The sequence below is a fragment of the Tursiops truncatus genome, chromosome 6 (genome assembly GCF_011762595.2).
Source record: "Tursiops truncatus isolate mTurTru1 chromosome 6, mTurTru1.mat.Y, whole genome shotgun sequence".
In the NCBI taxonomy this organism is placed as follows: Eukaryota; Metazoa; Chordata; class Mammalia; order Artiodactyla; family Delphinidae; genus Tursiops; species Tursiops truncatus.
In genome coordinates, this window is record NC_047039.1 from 10,059,691 (window position 1) to 10,081,940 (window position 22,250).

At 41.6% G+C, this 22,250-nt stretch overlaps 1 protein-coding gene across 6 annotated transcripts in view; it reads left to right on the plus strand.

Annotated features, from left to right (window-relative positions):
• The window catches only part of KIF13B (kinesin family member 13B), a 187,153-nt gene that overhangs the window by 131,279 nt on the left and 33,624 nt on the right, over positions 1–22,250 (plus strand). For 5 of the 6 annotated variants that reach the window (XM_019941373.3, XM_073805779.1, XM_073805780.1 and 2 more), the window contains exons 31-37: positions 678–854; positions 3,251–3,343; positions 7,577–7,729; positions 8,481–8,558; positions 9,722–9,775; positions 14,626–14,664; positions 20,453–20,564. In XM_019941373.3, the coding sequence (XP_019796932.2) occupies positions 678–854; positions 3,251–3,343; positions 7,577–7,729; positions 8,481–8,558; positions 9,722–9,775; positions 14,626–14,664; positions 20,453–20,564 (706 nt within the window). The remainder of the gene's footprint in view (positions 1–677; positions 855–3,250; positions 3,344–7,576; positions 7,730–8,480; positions 8,559–9,721; positions 9,776–14,625; positions 14,665–20,452; positions 20,565–22,250) is intronic. The other variant, XM_019941375.3, reaches the window with a different exon arrangement.

A 22,250-nucleotide genomic window follows, 5' to 3' on the forward strand; every position in this document is an offset into this window, starting at 1 on the left:
GACCTGCACCCGTCTTTAATAAGTCAGTGCCGTGAATGACAAAGAAAGCCTGGGGAACCAGCCTAGATGAAAGTAGACTAAAAGAACAGGACAGCTAAATGCAGTTTTGATCCTGGGTCAGAACAGTTGAAACATTTGAATATGGACTCTGTATTATATAGTAGTATTGTATTGATGTTAAATTCCTGAATATGATAATTGTCCTATGGTTAAGTTATAGGATGTCCTTGCTCTTAGAAGATACTTGCTGAAGTATTTAGAGATGCAGAGTTACCTGTCTATAACTTACTGTAAAGTGGTTCGGTAAAAAAACCCAAAAAACAACAGCAATACTGTGTGTGTTTGTGTGAGAGAGAGGGAAAAGGGCAAAATGTTAACAGGTGGTGAATCTACCTGAAAGAAATACAGGAGTTCATTGTACTCAATTTGCAACTTTTATGTTTGAGTATTTTTCAAAATAAATAAATTTTAGCTGTCGGCCAGGAACAGCCTGCTCTGTACTCCCTCGAGTCGGTGCCGGAGGCCACATCCTGGGATTCCCATGGTCTCCCAGGGCAGTTCTCTTAGCAGAGCTGCACTCATTGAGTGGCCTGCTCCACTTCAGCCCAAGCCAAGACGTTTCCTTGTGGGGTTTTGTGTTTTAGGAGGAGGGGGTGACTGTTCTGTCTTCTCTGCAGGTGAAAGCGGAAGCCTCCTGGGACTCCGCAGTGCACAACTGCCCTCAGCTGAGTAAAGGCACGCCCGCGGATGAGCGAGTGTTTCTCATCGTGCGGGTGACGGTCCAGCTCAGCCATCCGGCCGACATGCAGTTGGTATTACGCAAGCGCATTTGTGTCAGTGTTCACGGCCGGCAGGTGAGTCATTGATCCTAGTTGAAGAAATGACTTTGGGTCAGACACGAGGGCGGGGCTGTGGAAGGATTGCTCTGGCCTCCTGTCCCCCCAGGCTCTGTGAAGCTCTGAGCTTTTCTCTTTCAGTTGACTATTGCTGTCCTATAATCCCGGAACCCGTCAGCCTGACTTCCTCCTAGACGACCCTGAATTGTTACCCTGAATCTTTGTTACTGCAGAGGCACAGCTCACAGCCCTTCCTTTGGGTGCCATAGGGCCCTGTCAAGGCGAAGCTCACTGTTTTTGTCTTTGACTCTTCATCTGGGTCCTGCAAGATGAGAATGTTCACCACAGATGAGCTGTTGTTTGTGCTGTTCACCATTTCGTTTTCCGTGCCTTTCTTTTCTTTCAGTCCTCTCTGCTGGTTCATTGATTGTGTATTTGGAGAGAGTACTCTGTCAAGCTTTGGGGTAAAAAGATGAATAAGAAATAATCTGCATCCTTAAAGAGCCAATGTCCACTGGCCTCTGAGTGTATAAGCAGACGACTCCTCTACTGTGGTGGTGCAGCTCAGAGGGTGAGAGTGCAGTCAGGGAAGGCTTCAAAGAGGAGGGGGCATGTGAGCTGCTCCATTGCAGGCAGCGGTGGTTGGCAGGCAGAGGAGTCGCTGGCTATTTCACCGAGAGGAGGAAATATCCGTGCAGAGGTGGTGAGGAAGGAAAGGGCGTGGCAGCTTGGGGACCGTTAGAAGCAGAGTGTGATGGGGTGTGCTGCAGAGGCCACGGCTGTGGGCATCAACACAGTTGCAGCTAGGTTATGAAGGACCTTGTGCCGTATGAACCAGTTTAGTAGAAAACTTCTAGATAAGAATATAAAGGATTTCTGCTGTTGGTTCTGCAATGATACGATTTGGGAGGTTGGTTCTAGGGGTTCTTCTCAATACACTGGCTAAAACCAGGACAGATGAAAATAAATCTTTTCATTTAGAAGAGTACAGTCACGGTTGACAGAGTCCTGGATGTAATCTCCACCCCTAAAAATTAATCTTTAGTTCTAAATGTCACACTGATATCAATCTTTGAATGAAGACCGGCAGTGATGCTGTTAAAATTGCAGCTCTTCAGCTTGGCGATCGAGCATCAGTACATACAGGTCATGGCGTAGCTGTAGATGTATGTATATGCCGTGTCTCCCATTCACTCTTTTCTTGGTCTCTCTTTTCTCGGAAGTCTATTTTTAAATAAATGTATTTTATTTATTGATTTTTGGCTGCATTGGGTCTTCATTGCACATGCAGGCTTTCTCTAGTTGCAGTGAGCGGGGGCTACTCTTGGTTGCTGTGCGTGGGCTTCTCATTGCAGTGGCTTCTCTTGTTGTGGAGCATGGGCTGTAGGCTCATGGGCTTCAGTAGTTGTGGCACGTGGGCTCAGTAGTCGTGGCTCGCGGACTCTAGGGTGCAGGCTCAGTCGTTGTGGCGCATGGGCTTAGATGCTCCACAGCATGTGGGATCTTCCCAGACCAGGGCTCGAACCATGTCCCTTGCATTGGTAAGCAGATTCCTAACCATTGTGCCACCTTATAAGTCTGGAGTCAAGAGTGAAGGGATGAAATAAATGCATTCTAAGAGGCTAAAATCCTTTAAAAAGTTAACTAAAGATCGCTGAATTATTACTAAGTTTGTGAAAATATGTACTTCTGAGACCAAACAGTTTTTTTCCTATTCTGTTTGGGGGCTTTTACCTATTTCCTACTTGGCTTTTGCATGAGGGAAAAAGGTTCAGTGTCAGTTTAATATTCTCTCTTATTCTTATCTTTATTCACCAATTATATTCTGCCCTCATCCGTGCTCTCTTTAACCTCTACAGGATGTTCAGTCTTAGCAACATCTTCAAATGAGTCATCTATGCATTAATTCAACAGTTCAATTCTTAACCGTGCAAAGAGCACAGTCAGCATAAACAATGACCATGCACTCTTAAATCATTCTTCATAACGATCCTGCTTTGGTCAAGAATTAATGCCTGGACTTGTCAATATTCATAGTGCAAAAAAAGGATAAGGGTCACCAGCCCTTCCTTACATCTTTGTTAGAAGGTCATTTTATCTTGTAGAAGTCAACAGTCTTATTTTTGTAGCAGAGCTGAACCAGATGCCTAGTGTGGTTCCAGAGTTTAGGGTTTGTACTTTTCATATATTCGGTATGGGACCTGTCACGTGGCAGGCATCATATAAATTGGTTTGGGGCACTAAGACAAAGTTGAGGAACTTATATGTAGTGATTTGGATTCTGACTTATATTGGAAGTATGTTCTTTTCCTTTTTGGTTAGAGTGAATGTGGTGTCGTTTATGCTGTCTCTTTGTTAATGAAAACTCAGTTTTTGAGGTGGGAAACCATGTCTTCTATTTTGTTTTTCTCTAGGGTTTTGCTCAGAGTCTCCTAAAAAAGATGTCACATCGAAGTTCTATTCCAGGCTGTGGAGTGACCTTTGAAATTGTCTCCAATATTCCAGAGGTGAAGGATCATATGAAATTTGAATATACTAAAAATAAACATGTAGAAAGAGCAAACTCCCTGAAAAGTCACCTATGCAAGAAATGTGTGTTAAATGAAAATGTATATTTAGGAAAATGTTATAGATTTGTAGAGGAATTTCCTAATCTTCACTTGATTCAGAGTAAAATGTACTTGTGTGGCTTTAAAGGTTTTGGTTTTAGTATTTTGTTAAAGAAGAATCTTTTGAAAAGCAAATCAACACCTTTTTACCCACAGAAGAGGGTATAACCCTTGAAGGAAGGCAACACAGCATAACATAGAGTTTCAGGGTTTCATTTTGGAATGAAACAGAAATCTTGTTTCTGTCACCTCTTAGTGACGTGAACTTGGGTAAGTTACTTTGAGCCTAAATTTTTTCATTTATCAAATTGGGTTAGTGATACCTTCTGTACAGGGTTTTTTTTAAGGATTAAATGAGACAATATACACAAATTGTGTACATGCTAAACAATAAATTGTAATTGCTATTATTATTATAGTTACTATTATTATTTCTCTTTCTGAGCTAATTCAGATATGCACAGGAATCAAACAGATAGAGCTGAAAATACCCCTGACAGGAGCTTGCTGGAGGATGTAGTTTATATGTGCTTCCTAGTACTTAATTCCTGATTTAGACAGATTTGTGCACTTGGTTATTGACATAGCTAGTAACAAGGCCTTCCTTACAGGAGTAGGAGAAGTGAGGGGTCTAAGAAAAGGACCCAACAAAAAAGACAAGAGTGGCTCCTTCTGCCACATTGACTATCCAAAATCGGGGAGTGAGTGGGGAGGTCCAGGCTGTGCTGCCCTTGGGGGTGGAAAATGGGAATGGGACCCTGGGGCGAGCACTCCCTCCTAAGCACACCATCCATGGTGCCTTCATTCTCTTGATTCAAGGGCTCAGTGCTTGTTGATTGATTCTGTTGATTATTTGAACAATAGATGGACAATATATATTTTAAGACAGATCAGGTTTTGGAAGAGTGAAAAGATTGCACAGTACTTAGGCTTTGTTTTAGAGTACTTATATCACAGAACACTCTTCCTCTCAAATAATGTCAAATAGTGACTAATTCTTGCCTGGACCTTCAAAGTATTAGGCTTACATAGCACATATTAACTGTTTATTTAATTTGGAGCCTGCTGACCATTTAAAAATTGAGCCCCTTTTCGAGTTAGACAAGCTGCAAAATCTTGGATCTGGAATATATTACTCTTTGTATACTTATATGTGGGGTTAGAGATTTACTGTTTATTCTCTGTATCTGAGTGTTTGCTCTTTTTTCCAGTTGTTTCAGATCTTAACTCTATAAAACGGTTTGAATGCAGTTGAGAAACAGTGACACTTGCAGTGAACTGTCTTCAGTTTTTCCTTTTCTCCCATCATCTTTCTTCTCTCCTCATTTGTAGTTTTTTTTTTTTTTTTTTTTTGGGCTGTGTTGGGTCTTCATTGCTGCGTGTGGGCTTTCTCTAGTTGCGGCGAGCGGGGGCTCCTCTTCATTGCAGTGCGCTGGCTTCTCATTGCGGTGGCTTCTCTGTTGTGGAGCATGGGCTCTAGGTGTGCAGGCTTCAGTAGTTGTGGTGCATGGGCTTAGATGCTCTGCGGCACGTGGGATCTTCCTGAACCAGGGCTCGAACCCGTGTCCCCTGCATTGGCAGGTGGATTCTTAACCGCTGCACCACCAGGGAAGTCCCCCATTTGTAGTTTTCTTATCTTCTTTAACAGTGCTTTTATTCTTCAGGTGATACGGTTTTTCAAAGGGCAGAAATGTGGGGAAATCAGCGGAAAGATAAACACATAGCCTCACGTGATGGGGCTACCTATTAATAATTAGCTAAATGTCTTAAGTTGGGAAGTGTTAGGGTCACATTATCAAATCCTGATGATAAAGACAAAGGAAAAGTGAGACTTAAAGCTTATAGTGTAAGGACTACACTAGTTTATTTTTTATTTCAAAATAAAATAGAAAGCTTCTTAAAAGCTAGAATTCATCATGAAAAAGCCTGGAAAAGTTCTTTGTGTTCCATATTACAGAAGCTTTGAGGGCTTGGTAGCAAAAAGAAGTAGTCATAGACCAGAGAGCAACAAGAGATGGTTTCACCTTTCTTCCTTTTTTTTTTTTTTTAAAGCAGCTAGAATGCTTTCATTGCTAATGGGAGTGTAAAATGATACCACCACTGGCAGCTGATCATAAAGTTAAATAGACACCTACCCCGTGACCCAGTAATTCTACTTCTAGGTCCTTACCCAAGAGAAGTGAAAGCATATATCCATAAAGATCTGCCCAGGAATATACAAAGCAGCTTAATTCAAAATAACCTAAAACTGGAGACAACCCAAACATCCATCAACAGACGAATGGATACATAAATTGTGGCATCTCCATACTGTGGAGTATTACTCAGCCATACAAAGAAATGAACTGTGTGAACGAATCTCTAAATCACTATGCTAAGTGAAAAGCCAGGCGCCAAAGGGTGTCGTTCCATTTATGTGAACTTCTAAAACAGGTGAACTAATCTGTGGTGAAAGAAACGACCTTGCCTTGGGGGAAGGGTAGGGGTCGAACTTTCTGAGGAAATGGAAATGTTTTATTTCTTGTGTGGATAACATGGATATATAATATATACATTTCTTTAAAACTCAGGTATCCTCTTTCTTAGAAAATCAGGATATTCAGTGGTTAAAAGAATACTCTATCAGGAGTCAGGAGACCTAATTCTAGTCTTGCTTCTTTTGCTAATTATGCGACCTTCCTCTTTCCTCATTTGTAAAATGAGGATGATTCCTGGGCCCAAACGAATTACTGTAGGAGACAAAAGTTTTGTGAACTTAAGCTGTCTTCTGAATTTTTCCATATTTTATCCATTCTAAGGCTTATGTAAATTTTTTAAAATAAATTCATTTATTTTATTTATTTATTTTTGGCTGCCTTGGGTCTTCGTTGCTGCACGCAGGCTTTCTCTAGTTGCGGTGAGCAGGGGCTACTCTTGATTGCAGTGTGCGGGCTGCTTGTTGTGGTGGCTTCTCTTGTTGTGGAGCACGGGCTCTAGGCGCACGGGCTTCAGTAGTTATGGCACGTGGGCTCAGTAGTTGTGGCTCGCGGGCTCTAGAGCGCAGACTCAGTAGTTGTGGTACACGGGCTTAGTTGCTCTGCGGCATGTGGGATCTTCCCGGACCAGGGCTCGAACCCGTGTCCCCTGCGTTGGCAGGCAGGTTCTTAACCACTGTGCCACAAGGGAAGCCCGTAAGGCTTATGTAAATTTTAAAAAATATTTTTGAAGTTAGAATGTGTCTTATAATTGATGATATCTTAAAGTTAATTGGCAGAGTTTTTTTCCCTCCTTAGTGGTATATGTCTTTTCTTAAAGTCGATGGTATCTTAAGATGCAGTGGCATGTGGATATATATTTTGTAGTCTTTGACGTTACTGTAACAAATTCACCAGTAAAAAAAAGTATCTCATTTTTCCTGAGAAGAGTGCTTTGTTATGAGCCACATGAGCTTGAGATACCTGACTACATTAACAAAGTCCCTCCCTGACTTGCAAACATCCCATTTATATGCCTGGACCAGTTATGTCCAGGGAGCTGGGTGAGTGAGAATTTGCTTAGTTACTTCTCTTCTTGGTCAGCTTCCAGCCTTCGGCCTCTGCCACTGCAGAGTTGGGGATTGAGACCACACTTGGAATATGTAGTCTGTGGGAGGCTGCTTAGCAAAAGGGTTGGAACCCAGCCCTTCTTTCCATTCTTAGCCTCCATACCTGTGTCTGTCTCCTGCAGGAGTTGTTTGGATCCCACACATATCCAGCTGTTACCCCAGCTCCTCAGTCCTCCCTCTGGCCCCCCAAGATATGTTCAGGAAGTACTATTGTGGTTAGATTTCCAGCTAGCCCACCAAATCCTTTCTAACCAGGAATGCCTTTGTTTGCAATGGAAATGTAGGAGAGAACAGTTTTGTTGAAAATGTGCTGTGTTTCAGCTGCTCTGTGTTTAACCAGCCTTTCAAGTGAACCGAACCACCATTTATACCATGATTTCTGTGGGAAAATGCATTTTGAGTTCCGAAAGCTGACTTTAAAATGGAATTTGGAATACATCCCATTTGTTCGTTCAGTACTCTTGTGTGTATTTGTATAATCAGGAAGCTTTTGTAACATTTTCTTCTGCAAGGTACTTAATTTTAATATACAATTTTCCATTCTCCAGGATGCCCAGGGAGTAGAGGAACGAGAAGCATTAGCAAGAATGGCGGCTAATGTTGAAAACACGGCTTCTGCTGACTCGGAGGCATATATTGAGAAATACCTCAGGAGCGTGCTGGCAGTGGAGAACCTTCTCACGTTAGATCGACTTCGCCAGGTCAGCCGACAGAGCTGGTGGCCATGGTGCCAGCCCAGCCTGACTCTGGGTTTGACTTTCCACAAGTCACATTGTTGTTACATCTAAACGTTTGAAGCCTCTAAGTGGAGCATATTAACTTAGATTAAACTTGCTGGGTAAGTCTTTGAAGATACAGACACTACTGGAAAGTTACTTTTTCCAAGACCCTAAATGGTATCTAGTGGCCATTTGGAAGTAGTGGAAGAGAATATGTAACTCTTGGTGGCTAAGTATCTTAGAAATTCCTTGATACTGGGTCATAATGTCACAGAAGGTAGAGTGCTGTGCCCTCCTTTGCCTCCACAGCCTCCACGGAGTGGATCTCTAGAAGGGAAAACAGAAGCGCCAGCCGTAAACCTAAGCCTCAGAGAAACCCTGAGCTCCATTTTATGTGACAGTGTTGAGACTTTTTTTTTTAACCAAAAATACGAATGAAAAATAAAAGAGAATGGTCTGCTTTTAATAACCTTTCTCTTGGGACTGACTTCTGGCCAGCTTCAAGGGGGCCGTCAGTAGATACAGAAAAGAATGATCCAGGTAACCTGTCAGCTGTTGAATTAACTTTGAGTATTCCACAGTGATGGCAATTGAGTCATTCTGTCGTGTGAAGTAACAGCCGTCCTTTAAAGAACTAGGAATGTGTCCATAGCTCAGCCTGCTTTAAGATACTGTTACTTTGGAAGTGTGTCTCTCATGTGTATTTTTCGTCTGTATTTTCTCTGACTGACAGGAAGTTGCAGTGAAGGAACAGTTGACAGGAAAAGGGAAGCTGAATAGGAGGAGTATTAGCTCTCCAAATGTGAACAGAGTGAGTACCTGGAACCCCATTCTATGCTCTGCTTTCGCTCCTCTTTCCTTGGATAACTCCTTCCCATCCTTTGAATCTCATCTCGGATATCATTTCCTTCTATGAACTGATTTAAGTGTCCCCATTCTCTACCCTGAAGCATCGGTGCACCCCTCTGTCACTGCCCTTCCTAATTTTACAGGGAAAGTTCCCATATGAGTCCCTCTGTAATGTTTCTCCTTTATCTTCATGTCGCCAGTGCCTGGCACACTGACTCTGTTAGGTGAGTGTTTGTTGTACTAAAGCAAAACTAGCCGAGTGCCTAGGGGAACTGTTTGAATTTTCTAGGCCAAACTGAATTACTTATAAATTGAGGAGAAGTCTGGACTAGGTTTATAAACTGTGATTTATCTCTACTTTCCTTACTTTTGATAAAGATATGAATATGAGAGATAGTACACCTTTGTCTGAACTTGTTACCCAGAAAAACCATGGTACAAGCATTGAAATAAAGAGCAGCTGACCCTTAGCCTTGGTGTTGGAGAGGCCCCAGTGAGAGGCAGGACGGGTCTCAGGCTGGAGGGCCCATGTGGCCCCGCGAGACTGAGTGACGTCACTGATGATCTCAGACAGAAAGATTAGGAACATTCTCAGGCAGTAAAAAATACCACTTTAACTCAGCGTAAATATCTTCTCATTCCTTCAGAAAATGATCTACTAAAATGCACTGGTATGTGCAGAGATTTGGTATTTAGAATCCTATGGTTTAAAATAAATAGTTTGCGTGTATACATTTGCTACAATACCCAGAGAAAGGAGTCGTCCGATTAGGACAGGGTAAGGTAACCAGTAACCTGGTATCCTTTCAATAGAAGGGGATAAACAAATGAAGCGTCTCTTACTCGGGCCCAGCCAGCTGTTGCCTCAGTGTACACTGGATATCTGATGTTATACAAACCTCCCATCTTAAAAAATGTTAATTCAATTTTTTTAAAAAAAACTGCACCTGACAGTGTCCCAAAGGCCACTAGTCTAGTTTGTAACTTTGGTCTTGACAGCCTGTCTGATACCATCCAACTTCAACATTCTGTTGCTTCAGTTTTCAAAGTCTTGTATTTCCAGGACCATAGATCTATGTACTTTTGCACATGAAGGACTAATCCCCCTCTTTATTTCTTGTTTAGCTGTCTGGCAGCCGACAGGATCTTATTCCATCCTACAGTCTAGGTAGCAACAAGGTGAGTGTTTGTAACTATTTTCTATCAGCCTTAACCCGTTTCCCATTCCAGCTTTCCTCTTCTCAAATATCACACGCTAGTTTTGCGTGCCAAATTTTCTCCCAGTTTTCTATACTGTGTGAAATTTATTGGAGAGCGTTGAGTTCATTTCTTTTTATCTGCCAGTTAAAATAATGTTACCGAGACCTTATTATTACTCTACTTCCTAAGGGTTAAAAAACAATTTAATTGCTTAAGTTCTTCTGTTGAAAATATTCTTCCTGTTTGTGTCAGAAAAGGAACTTCATGTCAGATTTTTAATAGTAAAATATTGATGAAATGATTGAAAATATGTGAGGAATAAGATCATGTCTAAAAGTTAATATTATTTGTTAGAAGAAAGAAAAATAAGCCAACAGAAATTTTGTTAGCTGGAATGTATTTACTTGCTTGTTAATATAGCTTTCCCCAATATAACAGAGTTTTAAGCATAGACAATTCATTTTCATGTACTTAAAGGGCTCACACTTGAAATTGTAACTGGATGTCACATGACACAGTTTTGTGCCTGCCGTTTTTTGAGGGACCTCGTTAGATGTTGGTGCTGCCAGCTGCAGGCAGTGTTTTCTGTGTCGATATCTTCACCCTTGAGGAGGCCAAAAGTGTCATATGAAATGGTCTGACATGAGGAAGTTGTGTCACAGTAAAAGAAGATACAGATAAAAGAAGATTGGCTATTTAATCATTATCAAAGCTGAGTGGTATTCATTACACTATTCTTACACTATTCTTTCTATTCTTGTTAAATATTCTACAATCTATCTTTGTATAGGTTTGAAATTTTCCTTATAAAAACTTAAGAAAGGGCTTCCCTGGTGGCGCAGTGTCTGAGAGTCCGCCTGCCGATGCAGGGGACGTGGGTTCGTGCCCCGGTCCGGGAAGATCCCACATGCCACGGAGCGGCTGGGCCCGTGAGCCATGGCCGCTGAGCCTGCGCGTCCGGAGCCTGTGCTCCGCAACGGGAGAGGCCACGACAGTGAGAGGCCCGCGTACCGCAAAAAGGAGGGGGAAAAGAAAAATTAAGGAAAAGGCAATGAAGTTGATGAACGATTAGACTCATTTTTAAGATCTAGGTTACTAGGAGTTTACCTGAAGTAATACATAGATATGTATCTATGTATATATATCCTATTATTTCAGGAAAACTACCAGTAATCTAAATCTTAAAAATATGTATCTCAGTGTTTATAGGCAAATAACTTGCTCTCCAGCTCATCAGTTCACTGACCACCTACCATGCGTCTGAAAGTGTGCTAAGGTTTAGTACTCCTTGATACGGGTCCACTGACAGGTGTGATTAGCTCTTGATAATCATAGCATAGTTGTGATTAGCTAAACAAAGCAGAGTTTATGGAAAATTGTGTCATTATTAATTATAAATAACTCAAGTATTTTAAGGAAAATATAAGAAAAAACCATGACTTTCTGTGTTTTTTTGAAATCCATCTAACCCAAATCCTGTATCATGAATTCCTTGAAAAAAAGTAGCCAAAATTTCTTCAGCTTTTCTCTCTCACCCTAGTTTCCTTATGTTTAAATGAAGAAAATAATAGAAAACAGTAGTATCTGCTTGAAAAAGAATTATTGTTTCATCTACACCAAATAAACAGAATAAAGGAACACAGATGCTGTAATAGAAGTATGCCTAGGTAGAGTAGGAGCCCAGAGGAGGGAGTGGGCACTTTTATAGGTATTATTCAGGGACCAAGAGAGGCTACAGAGAGGGGGAACTCCCCGCCCCCAATAAGCTTAATGCTGAAAGAGGATAAGGTCCACCCAAGGCAGGGAAGGGGTTGAAGCAAGAGTGTGAACAGAAGTGTGGAAGGAGGAAAGAGCATGAGTAAAGCAGAGAGGGTGCAGTGTGGGGTAGAGCCCAGAGAAAGGGGCCTTATTTCAGAAGTTCCTATAGATGTGCCTAGGAGTAGCTGGGGAGCTGGGTCCCTTGAAGGAGTCTTTTTAAACAGTCTACCTAAACCCCACTCATGTTCCTGGCTGTGGTGTATAAAATTACGTTAGAATAATGTACATAGTAGAAATGTGTACAGTTACCAATGCACAAGTGAGGGTGGGGACAGCAGGTGGCGTAGAGGTCTCAGCAGCGGGGAGGGGGAGGGAGAGATTCAGGATGTGCTCAGGAGATGGAAGCTCTAGAGCTCGGCGACATGAAGAATAAGGTGGAGCCCAGGGGAGACAGGGTGGCTTGGGCTCTGGGTGACAGTGCAGAGAGGTGAATGTTGCAGGCGCAGGTTTGGGGAAGAAAATGATTGAGGTCAATTTTGGACAAAAGGTTATGTCTGCCAGTTCAGGGGTCTGGAAACCTGAGCTGAAGACAGATTGGGGAGCTCAGGACCTGGTTGGAACAGCATGAGGGATTTGAGCACAGAGGCGAGGCTGTGCGGGCGTGATGGTGATACTTTCAGGCCTGTGCAGGAGGGGAAGCCGGCCAGGGCCACAACGGACCGGAGTCCTCAAAGAGGCGGGGAGGTGCAGGAGGGCGGCTTGGAAACTGGTGCCGGAGAAAGGCGGTTTAGGAGCTCCTTCCAGATTCCTCAGAGACCGAAATGAGGGCTGAAAAGACTATTTTGGGTGTGAGAGTGAAGAGTTTATTGGAGGCCTTTCCCAGGGCAGTCTCTTCTGTGGAGGATAGGGGAGAAGTAAGCAAAATGTGTTTTGGGGCGTTTTTTTGTTTGTTTTTTGCGGTACACGGGCCTCTCACTGTTGTGGCCTCTCCCGTTGCGGAGCACAGGCTCCGGACGCGCAGGCTCAGCGGCCATGGCTCACGGGCCCAGCCGCTCCGCGGCATGTGGGATCTTCCTGGACCGGGGCACGAACCCGTGTCCCCTGCACCGGCAGGCGGACCCTCAACCACTGCGCCACCAGGGAAGCCCTGTTTTGTTTTTTGTTTGGGTTTTTTTTTTGGACGTGCTGTGCAGCTTGCAGGATCTTAGTTTCCTGACTAGGGATCGAACCCGTGCCCCCTGCAGTGGAAGCGCAGAGTCCTAACCACTGGACCGCCAGGGAAGTCCCAGTGGGGCATATATTAAATGAGTAAATAAATTACACATTTTTTTGTTACTCTACCAGGACCTTTCCTTTTTCAGTCATCTTGATGTCCTGGGGCCCCTGTATAACTTAGAGAAGATGAGGAAATTCTACCCTCTGAGATTTTACTGGTGTCCTGGTGCCGTCCCAGCAGCAAGGATCTGGCTGTGTCCGCTCTATTTCAGCATGTATTTTCAGTTTTCGTCAGATGCCTCCAAACAGTGAAGGACGCTTTTCTCCTGTTGCAGCAGTTTGCAGTCTTCCTCAAAACTTGGCGTCTCTCACCCCTGCGCAACCACAGCAGTCCCCAGCCTCTGACGGGCAGTGGAGTTCTTGTCAGGGAAAACAGAAAGGCCAGCTCCCCATTACTAACGTGCTCCCAGTTCAGCTGTGGAGCTATTATTTTATCTTCTTGTGAACTGTTGGCCCCCATGGACCCTGAATGGTTACCAGGTATGGCTGGGATTCCATCCACTCCATCACTGTCACCATGGGCATCACTTGACTTCCTGCTTGTGTCCAGATCAGTAGGTTTTATGAATGTCCACATACCAAAATCAGAGACCTTTTGCTTTTCACTAGGGGAGAGGTAGAGGAAAACTGTTCTAAGATTTAATGGATGGACCTGTTTAACGAGTATGGAAATTCAGGTGACAGAGGATCATAACTGATGCTAGGAAACAGTGATAAGAACACTCATCAAAGAGGATTTGATTCCAGGCTCACTTCAGCAGGGAGCACAAAGTGGTTCCCCCTTTTGCGGGTGCGGGGCCCTCAGTAGTTTTATCATTTAAAGCAGGGCCTCTTAAAAAAGATTAAGGAAAATAAATATTTTTTAAATTGTATTTTCTTACTAGCGAGAAAAGAAACATTTCCCTCCACCAATAGCAGCAAGGAACAGAGATTCCTCCCTTTGGTCTTTTAAACGAAACAATGAAAAACATCGTCAAATATGGCATTGCTTTGAATTCAAAATTGTTATAATGCTGTGCATAATAGACTTCCTCAGGGTAGTGTTTAAACTAGTTGACATACAAATTATCCAAGTCCTATTAAACCCCTTTACACAGCAGCCGTGCTCATAGACATATGAGATGACATATGTATGAGGGTGCCCATTGCCACATTGTTTATAATGGCAGAAGATTGGAAACAAGCTAAATGTCCATTGGTTTGGTCTGGTTAAATCTATTTTCTCCCTGTGAGTGTGCACACGTGCACACACATAAGTAAATGGGATACTATAGAGCTGTGAAAAATAGTTAGGAACCCCTCCAGGTACTAATGTGGAAGATCACCAGGATATACTTAGGGATTAAAAATGCAGTGCAGCACAGTGTGCTACCATTTGACTTATAAAAGGAGGGAAACAGAGAGGTGCATGTGACTGTTTATGGATTTGCTCACATAGACACAGGAAACCCTATAAGGATATATGATAAACAGATACCATTACTTACCTGCCTGGGGAGAGAGTAGAAGCATGTGGGCACCTGAGGTAGGAGGCTTCTCACTGTGTGCCTTTTTATATTACTTGTTTTTTGGATCATGGGAACAAATTACCTATTGAAAAAAATTAAAATTAAAAATTTTTATTCTCTACCCTTTTTAGCAGAAGATTTTATTCTCTAGTAAGTAGTGGTTTGAGAAGGTCTTTAGTTGCTTTATCTGTAATAATTTTCGTGCAAAATCCTCAAGGAGAGATTACTAAAGAAATTGTTCTGGAAAATCTCAAAGACTCATGTTGTTTTTCTTCTTTTCTTTTGGAGACTTCCTTCATTCTGCAGTTTTCAGAGATCCAGGGAGAGGTAATTAATCCATTAGGTTTTTCCTAATGAGTGGGATACAAGTATTATCCTACTATCCTAAAACATGCTTGCTTTTACCTTGAGAATAAGAATGCATTTTTAAATGTAGTTTTTATAAGACGACTAAATTTGACACTGTACTAAGTTTTTGGCTGTTACCCTTTGGTAAAAATAACTTTGGTAATCGGTATATACAGTTCCTCTCAAATGTTCCTTGTTACCTGGGCTATGAAAATATCTGTCAGAAGAGACCAGGAACAAAGGCATCTGATGGAATGTAGAAGGCTCTGGAATGTGAAGAGTTGGAGTTAATTTATTAGTTAAGCAAATGATACAGTAAATGAGAACTTTTAAGCTGTACTTTTCTCAAGCATGGGACAGGGGAGAGAAGCAAAGAAGAGAGCAAAAGTGCCTTGGGCCTGCCTTCAACGCCACAGAACTTTGCTCAGTGGGACCATCCTGGCTTCCTTGCATGAAAGTATTTAACATACAGGGAAGTTGAGTCGGAAATATAATTTTAACCTGGAATCGATGCTTAAAATGCTAGAAACTGTATTTTAAAAAAAATGAAAATTATAATCACAGTTACATCTACCTTTCAAACTCGTGTGGGCCTGTTTCTGGGTTCTCTGTTCCATTATCTATGTGTCTATCCCTCTTTCTTGATTATGAAATCAGAGTCACAGACCAGAGAATCTGCTGTGTCCTCCCCACCTAATATCAGAACATTCAGGTTTAGAAGCAGGGAGAGGCCACGGAGTAAGTTCAAGTCTGCCTTTCCCTACTAATTTTCAGTTAATGTCATGGCAAAGATTAGTCAGTCGGGAGAGAAGTAACACTAAAAGGTGTGTCCGGGAGGCAGGAGCAGAGAGTGTGATAGGCTTAGGGCTCTTGGGGAGGTGAGAGCAAGTGGTAAGGTACTAAAACAGTGTCACACTTTGGCCTATAATACTTGGAATTCGGCCAGCCACATTTTGCGTGGCCTTATTTATTGATGCTCGCTACATATTAAAGTTGGAATTGTTTACTGAGCTCCACCAAGATGCAACTGATGAGCTAATTGATCTTAAAAAGATAAATTGAATTTTATTAACTACTCTTAACTTTTAATTTCACCTTATGGCCTAAAAGAAATCACTCTTGAAAAGCTTTTCAATTAAGAATATAAAATATTCCTAATTGCAGTGATGTTGTTATTTACTGTTACTGGCTATTTCATCATTATTGTAAGGCAGTTTTTGTATAGATATAATGAAAGCTTAGCAAACTTTTTGTGACCAGTCTACCAGATTAGACTCACATTTAGGTGCAGAATTAATTTCAGCAGATTATTTTTCCATTTAAACAGTGGCTGTGCCTTGAGATCTTTTGCAATCCATGGAACTCTGTCAACAGAAAATACTGGTCTTACTTAAAGACATTTAAAATGGAATTATATATTTTTAAATAAGTTAGTAAGATGTTTGTCAGCTTCTGATTGGAGTTTATGGTGCAATTAAAAATAGCCAAAAGCCTGGATGAATATTCAGTTAACAAAACTGAATTGTGTGTTTTGGCCCCATCACCTTCCTGAAAACTGCAGTTATGTAGTGTGGCACTAGTTAAGGCTGGTACCAGATATGAGTCACCTCTTCTTTAGCTGCACGAGAAGCCACCTTTGGACCTGGAATGTCACTGGTGCTTCTCTTTGTTTACCTCTTTGTCACTTTCCTGATCAAAACCAGACCCTTTGACGGAATACCCAGAGCATTTGTGTCTGTCTGGAGAGCGGTAACAGGAAAACAGGAGGTGCCCAAGGGGGACCGATCAGGTCTTCAAGCCAGCTGAGAGCGTGCTGTGTTTTTCCCTGTTGGGTTTTGCCTTTAAGCATAGTGTCCATCGACAGATGAATGGATAAAGAAGATGTGGCACATATATACGATGGAATACTAGTCAGCCATAAAAAGAAACGAAATTGAGTTATTTGTAGTGAGGTGGATGGACCTAGAGTCAGTCATACAGAGTGAAGTAAGTCAGAAAGAGAAAAGCAAATACCATATGCTAACACAAATATATGGAATCTAAAAAAAAAAAGTTCTGAAGTACCTACGGGCAGGACAGGGATAAAGACGCAGATGGACATAGAGAATGGACTTAAAGACATGGGGGAAGGGGGCTTCCCTGGTGGCGCAGTGGTTGGGAGTCTGCCTGCCGATGCAGGGGACGCAGGTTCGTGCCCCGGTCTGAGAAGATCCCACATGCCGTGGAGTGGCTAGGCCCGTGAGCCATGGCCACTGAGCCTGCGCGTCCGGAGCCTGTGCTCTGCAGCGGGAGAGGCCACAACAGTGAGAGACCCACGTACCGCAAAAAAAAAAGAGACCCACGTTGTCCTAGGGTAAGCTAGGACAACGTGAGAGAGTGGCATGGACTTACATATACACTACCAAATGTAAAATAGCTAGCTAGTGGGAAGAAGCCGCATAGCACAGGGAGATCAGCTCGGTGCTTTGTGACCACCTAGAGGGCTTTCTCTAGTTGCGGTGTGCAGGCTTCTCATTGCAGTGGCTTCTCTTTGCAGAGCACGGGCTCTAGGTGCGGGGGCTTCAGTAGTTGTGGCTCGCGGGCTCTACAGTGCGGGCACAGTAGTTGTGGCGCACGGGCCATGGCATGTGCGATCTTCCCAGACCAGGGCTCCAACCCGTGTCCCCTGCATTGGCAGACAGATTCTTAACCACTGCGCCACCAGGGAAGTCCCACTGTGGCTGATTCTGAAGGTTGATAGACATGAAAAATGTCAGAAACATCACAGATTGATCTTTCCAGATTTCAGTAGTGGAGCGTGGATTACTGTGGTAGAAGTTTAAAAAGAAAAATGCCATACTCTTTGACTTTGAGAGCTGAGCTCATAAGAAAGCAGAAAGGCCTGGTGTCTGGCCAAGTCCTTTTTATTCATTGTCCTGAGTTGATCTCCCTCTGAAGTACCTTTAACTGGGATGCTTCCTTTTTTCTTCTCCAACATTTTAGTAAAGGGAGAATAACCCTGGACCAGCCAAGCATGTGAAATGTATTGGAAAGACACTAATTGCCTTGTCCCTGGGTGGCAGTGTGTGTTGCTAGACCCCGGACCACAGATTCCACTCCTGGCAAGAGAATGGACATGTACAGCCAGAGAGAAAGAATATAGTGAATGATTTCAGTGGAGTGTTTCTCCAGAGATCTGCAGGTATCAGAAAGAGGAGGGAGGAGTGTTATACCAGTTTATCATCCAAATTTGTTGTTCCCTTGGAAGCAGAGCCTGTTCTGTCCCAGAGCGATTTGAGACACTCTGTGTCCCCGTCTCTGGTTAGCGAGACTGTGAGATTCCTCAAGGTTAAGATGGTGGTTAAGGGAGATGGATGAAATGAGTCTCCGTTTTTCGTTCTCTGATGGGGCTAACGATATGGCTGAGGCTCTGTGTAAGTACTGTGTGCATCCTTTCAAATGTTTTCACTTGAGATATTTGAATATATGAGATAGTAAGAGTTACTGCCTCCATTCAGATTTGGGAGTAACATTGGGTGTGGGAGTTCCAGCTGGTAAAAATTACCCGGGAAGCTAGCAGAGCCCTGAGTGTGCCTTGGGGAAGAGGTGACACCTACAGTATTTGTCACTGGGCCACACCAAATGGCTGAGGTGCTGACTCCAAATCTGCTGCTTAGTTTTCCTAAGGGACAGAGTCCCACTATGTCAGCTGCCAAACCAGGAAGAAAAATGTAAAGTATGAAAACAGATTTATTCTGAAATCAAGTATGTTGTCTTCAGAACAACCTTGCATGAGCTTAAACCCTGTAAAGAAAGCGTGAGACTTTTCTTCCTCTGAGCTCAGTAGAGTGTTGACTTCATTGTCCCGTCACCTCATGGTGACGTCCCAGAGTACACAAAGCTGCAGCTTCCCAGACAGATAATTAAATTTAAATGCAAAAAAGTTAATGAAACATTAAAGTATGTAAATCAGTGTGTGATTCATAGTAACACAAATGCTCCTACAGTGACATGTTCATAGTTCATTTCCCTCATCATCTCTTCATGTCTCTCTTGCTTCCTAGCTTCCTACTGTTGAGCATCATACCATGTGTTAAAATATCAAGTGCTGAGAGAGTTCCTGGGGAAAATGGGCTTCTGTAAGATAAACAGGATCCAGATCACTTAGGGCTTATCGATTTTATGATCAGTACTTAGGTTGCTGCTAAAAGCAGATAGGTTTCCAGTACATGTTGGCAACCTAAGAGGGCTTTCTTCCCCCATCCACCTTCAGGAGCAGCAAAGAACTTACTTTGCAGGCGATTACTAATGAAGACTCAAGTTGATCGTCAGGGTCACTCTTCTGTGGAGTACTGGCTTAAACTAATATAAAATACCATTTTTTAAACTCTGGTGAAAAAGAAGTCAGAGTGATTATCAGAAGACCAAAAGAGAACGTACAGCATTTAAAAGAGTTATGTCTCATCTTCATTACTGGTTTTTATACTGGTAGTATGGGTTGGGGTTTATTTCTTTACCAGATGGGACTGATGTTCAGAGTGTTTTGGTGCTGTCACCATTTTTATGGCTCAAGCTCTAGACAGGTAAACTAATCCATCAGCTGGTGGGCATTGTTTTTGTATTATGCAGTGAAATCTCTTTAATGGGAATTTACAAGACAAGTTGAAAGTACAGTCAGACTTGTTAATTCGGAGACTACCATTATTGGCACCTTGTGACTACTTGGTTTAGGCTTAACTGCAACTCATCTTTAATATCTGTTAAAAAAAATGAATGGCTTGGTAATATGCTGTTCTAGAGTTTTTACTTTCATGAATGGTATGTGGCGGAGGAGAAGATGCCTGACTGTACTAGAGTTGTTCCTAGGCTTCCGTCGAGAATCTGAAGTGAAAGAGGGTATCTTGAGGCACAAGAGCAGAGAGGGCCTAAGGAGCAGAGCGGAAGGGAGGATTTCAAGAGGAATGTCTTACTAAATCCCTGTTTTGTGAGAAGCAGCATGATATAGGAGAAAGATTATTAGGAGGCTGTAAATAGTAGTAAGCAGTAAAGCAAGGTTTATTTAGTTCATGTGATTTTGTCAATGACATTGCATCATCTCACAGATTGACCAAGTCCTCAAGTCTAGGGGACGCAAAGAAGGTAAGTCTCTACCTTCAACAGCTGCTGTGAGGGAGGAAGGTGCACCGTCGCTGGCACAGGTCTTTGCATTGGCAGACGTGACCACCTTGCCCCGTCCCTAGCCCATCGGGGAGTGAACACCAGTGTTCACAAGTGTGCAGTGGAGCGACTGCAGGTACAGGAAAACCACCGACAGCATGAGAAGTTGCTATTCCTGTACTATACTGTCAACCTCTTGAATTTTGACACCTAAAATTTTTAATAAAATAGAAATGCTTTTTTTAAAAAAACAAAACTTCAGACTGTATCTTTATCCTAGAAGTTCATTCTGCATTTGGCTTCAGTCCTGCCTTAGGCAAGTGTTTAGCCATTTGGACAAAATGGGCAGAAAACATGAACAAACATTTCTCCAATACACAAATATATGAGTGGCCAATAAGCGCATGAAAAGATGCTCAACATCACTAATCATAGGGGATACCCAGACGTGAGGTGGTATTATTAGGGAGAGCAATTCTATAAAGAAGAGGAAGGGTACTTAGGTAATAAGATTTATCATGTCTTATAACAAGAATAAAGCTTTAGTAATGTGTAACAGATTTCTCTTCAGTATCTTTAGATTTTTTTGTTAATTGATATGAATCAAAATTCCTGATTTTGTCCTTAATAGGGCCGGTGGGAAAGTCAACAGGATGTATCGCAAACTGCTGTTTCTAGAGCAACCACTCCGGCTGCCCCATCTCCCCCTGGTTGTCCCCAAAACAACCATTCTCCTGATCCAGGTAAGTTATATTTTCCTTTTTCAATCACTGTCATGAAATTTGAGCATCTTTCAGAAGTAGTTTAAATCAGGATTTCCTACCAGGTAACCACTGTCCTACGAGTTAATGCCTGTCTGAATTTTCCCCTTCCTTATCATAACGTGTTGAGTCCCATTGTTTTGAATGTTGAATTTATCTTGCATTCCTGTGAGAAATACCACTTGATCATGATGTGTTGTCCTTTATATTTGTTTGATTCTGTTTGCTAATATTTTGTTTAGAGTTTTTGTGCATATGTTCTATGATGAATATATGTACCTTTTTCATAACATTGTCTTTGTTAGGTTTTGGTATCATGATTACATTGGTTTCATAAAGTGACTTGAGAAAAATTTCCTCCTCTTTTTTTCCTGAGTTTATGTGAACTTGGTATTACTACTTCCTTAAATGTTTGACAGGATTCACCAGTGACACTCTCTGGGCCTGGAATTTTCTCTGTGGGAAGATTTTAGATCATGACTTCAGTTTCTTTATTATAAAGTTAACTTTTTATATTTCTTTGTAAGTTTTCATAAATTATGTTTTTTAGGGAAATTTCTATTTCACCAAAATTATTAAATTTATTTACATAAATGTTACAGTGTTCCTTTATTGATCATTTAATGTTTATAGGATCTGTTGTTATGTTCATTCTTTTTATTCTAAATAGATAATTTTTGTTTTCTTTCTGTTTTTCTTAAATACTTTTGAAACTGGTTTGTCAGTTTTCTTTAGTCTTCCCACAGAGCCAAATTTGGTTTTATTTTCTGTTTCATTGATTGTTATTTCTTTCTGCATTTCACAAATTTTGGCACGATGTGTTTTTTTATCATTCTGTTCCAGATATTCTAATTTCTCTGATTTATTCTTCGACCCCTGGGTTATTGGGTAGCATATTAATTCATTTTCCTATATCTTGGGGGTGTATTATTATTATTGATTTCTTATTTAATTTCATTATGAGCAGAGAACAGACTCTTCAAAATTTCAATCTTTTTAAATGTTTTGAGACTATATTCTATCTTAGTGAACATTCTATGTGTATTTGAAAAGGTCTATTCTGTTTTGGGCACAGTGTTCTCTATATATCAATTAGGTCAAGTTGGTTGATAACCTTGTTCAAACCTGCTGTATCTTTACTGATTTTTTTCCCCCTCATATTTGTTCTGTCGGTCATTGAGAGAAGGTGTTGAATCTCTAAACAATGATTGTGAAATTGTCTATTTTTTCCTTTAATTATAACAGTTTTTGCATGATTCATTTAGAAACTCTGTTACTGGGTATAACACATTGGAATTGTTATTTTTTGCTGACATAGTTATGTTTCTTATTATGAAATGTCCCTTTAGCTCTCTGGTAATACTCTTACTTTGAAATCTGTCTTGCTTGATATTAGTATAGGCACACGAACTTTCTTTTGCATATTGCTTGCATGGTGTATCTTTGCCTCAGTCTTTAAAATTTTAGCCTGTATTTTTATCTTTAAGAGTGATTATCTTATAGACAGCATATTTAGGTTTAGTGTTTTTTGTTTATCTAGTCTGACAATTTCTGCCTTTTAATTGGCATGTTTAGTTCTTTTACATCTAATATTATTATTGTTATCTCTGCCATGTTGCTGTTGGTTTCTGTTTGGCCTATTTATTTATTTTTTCCTCTGTAATCTTT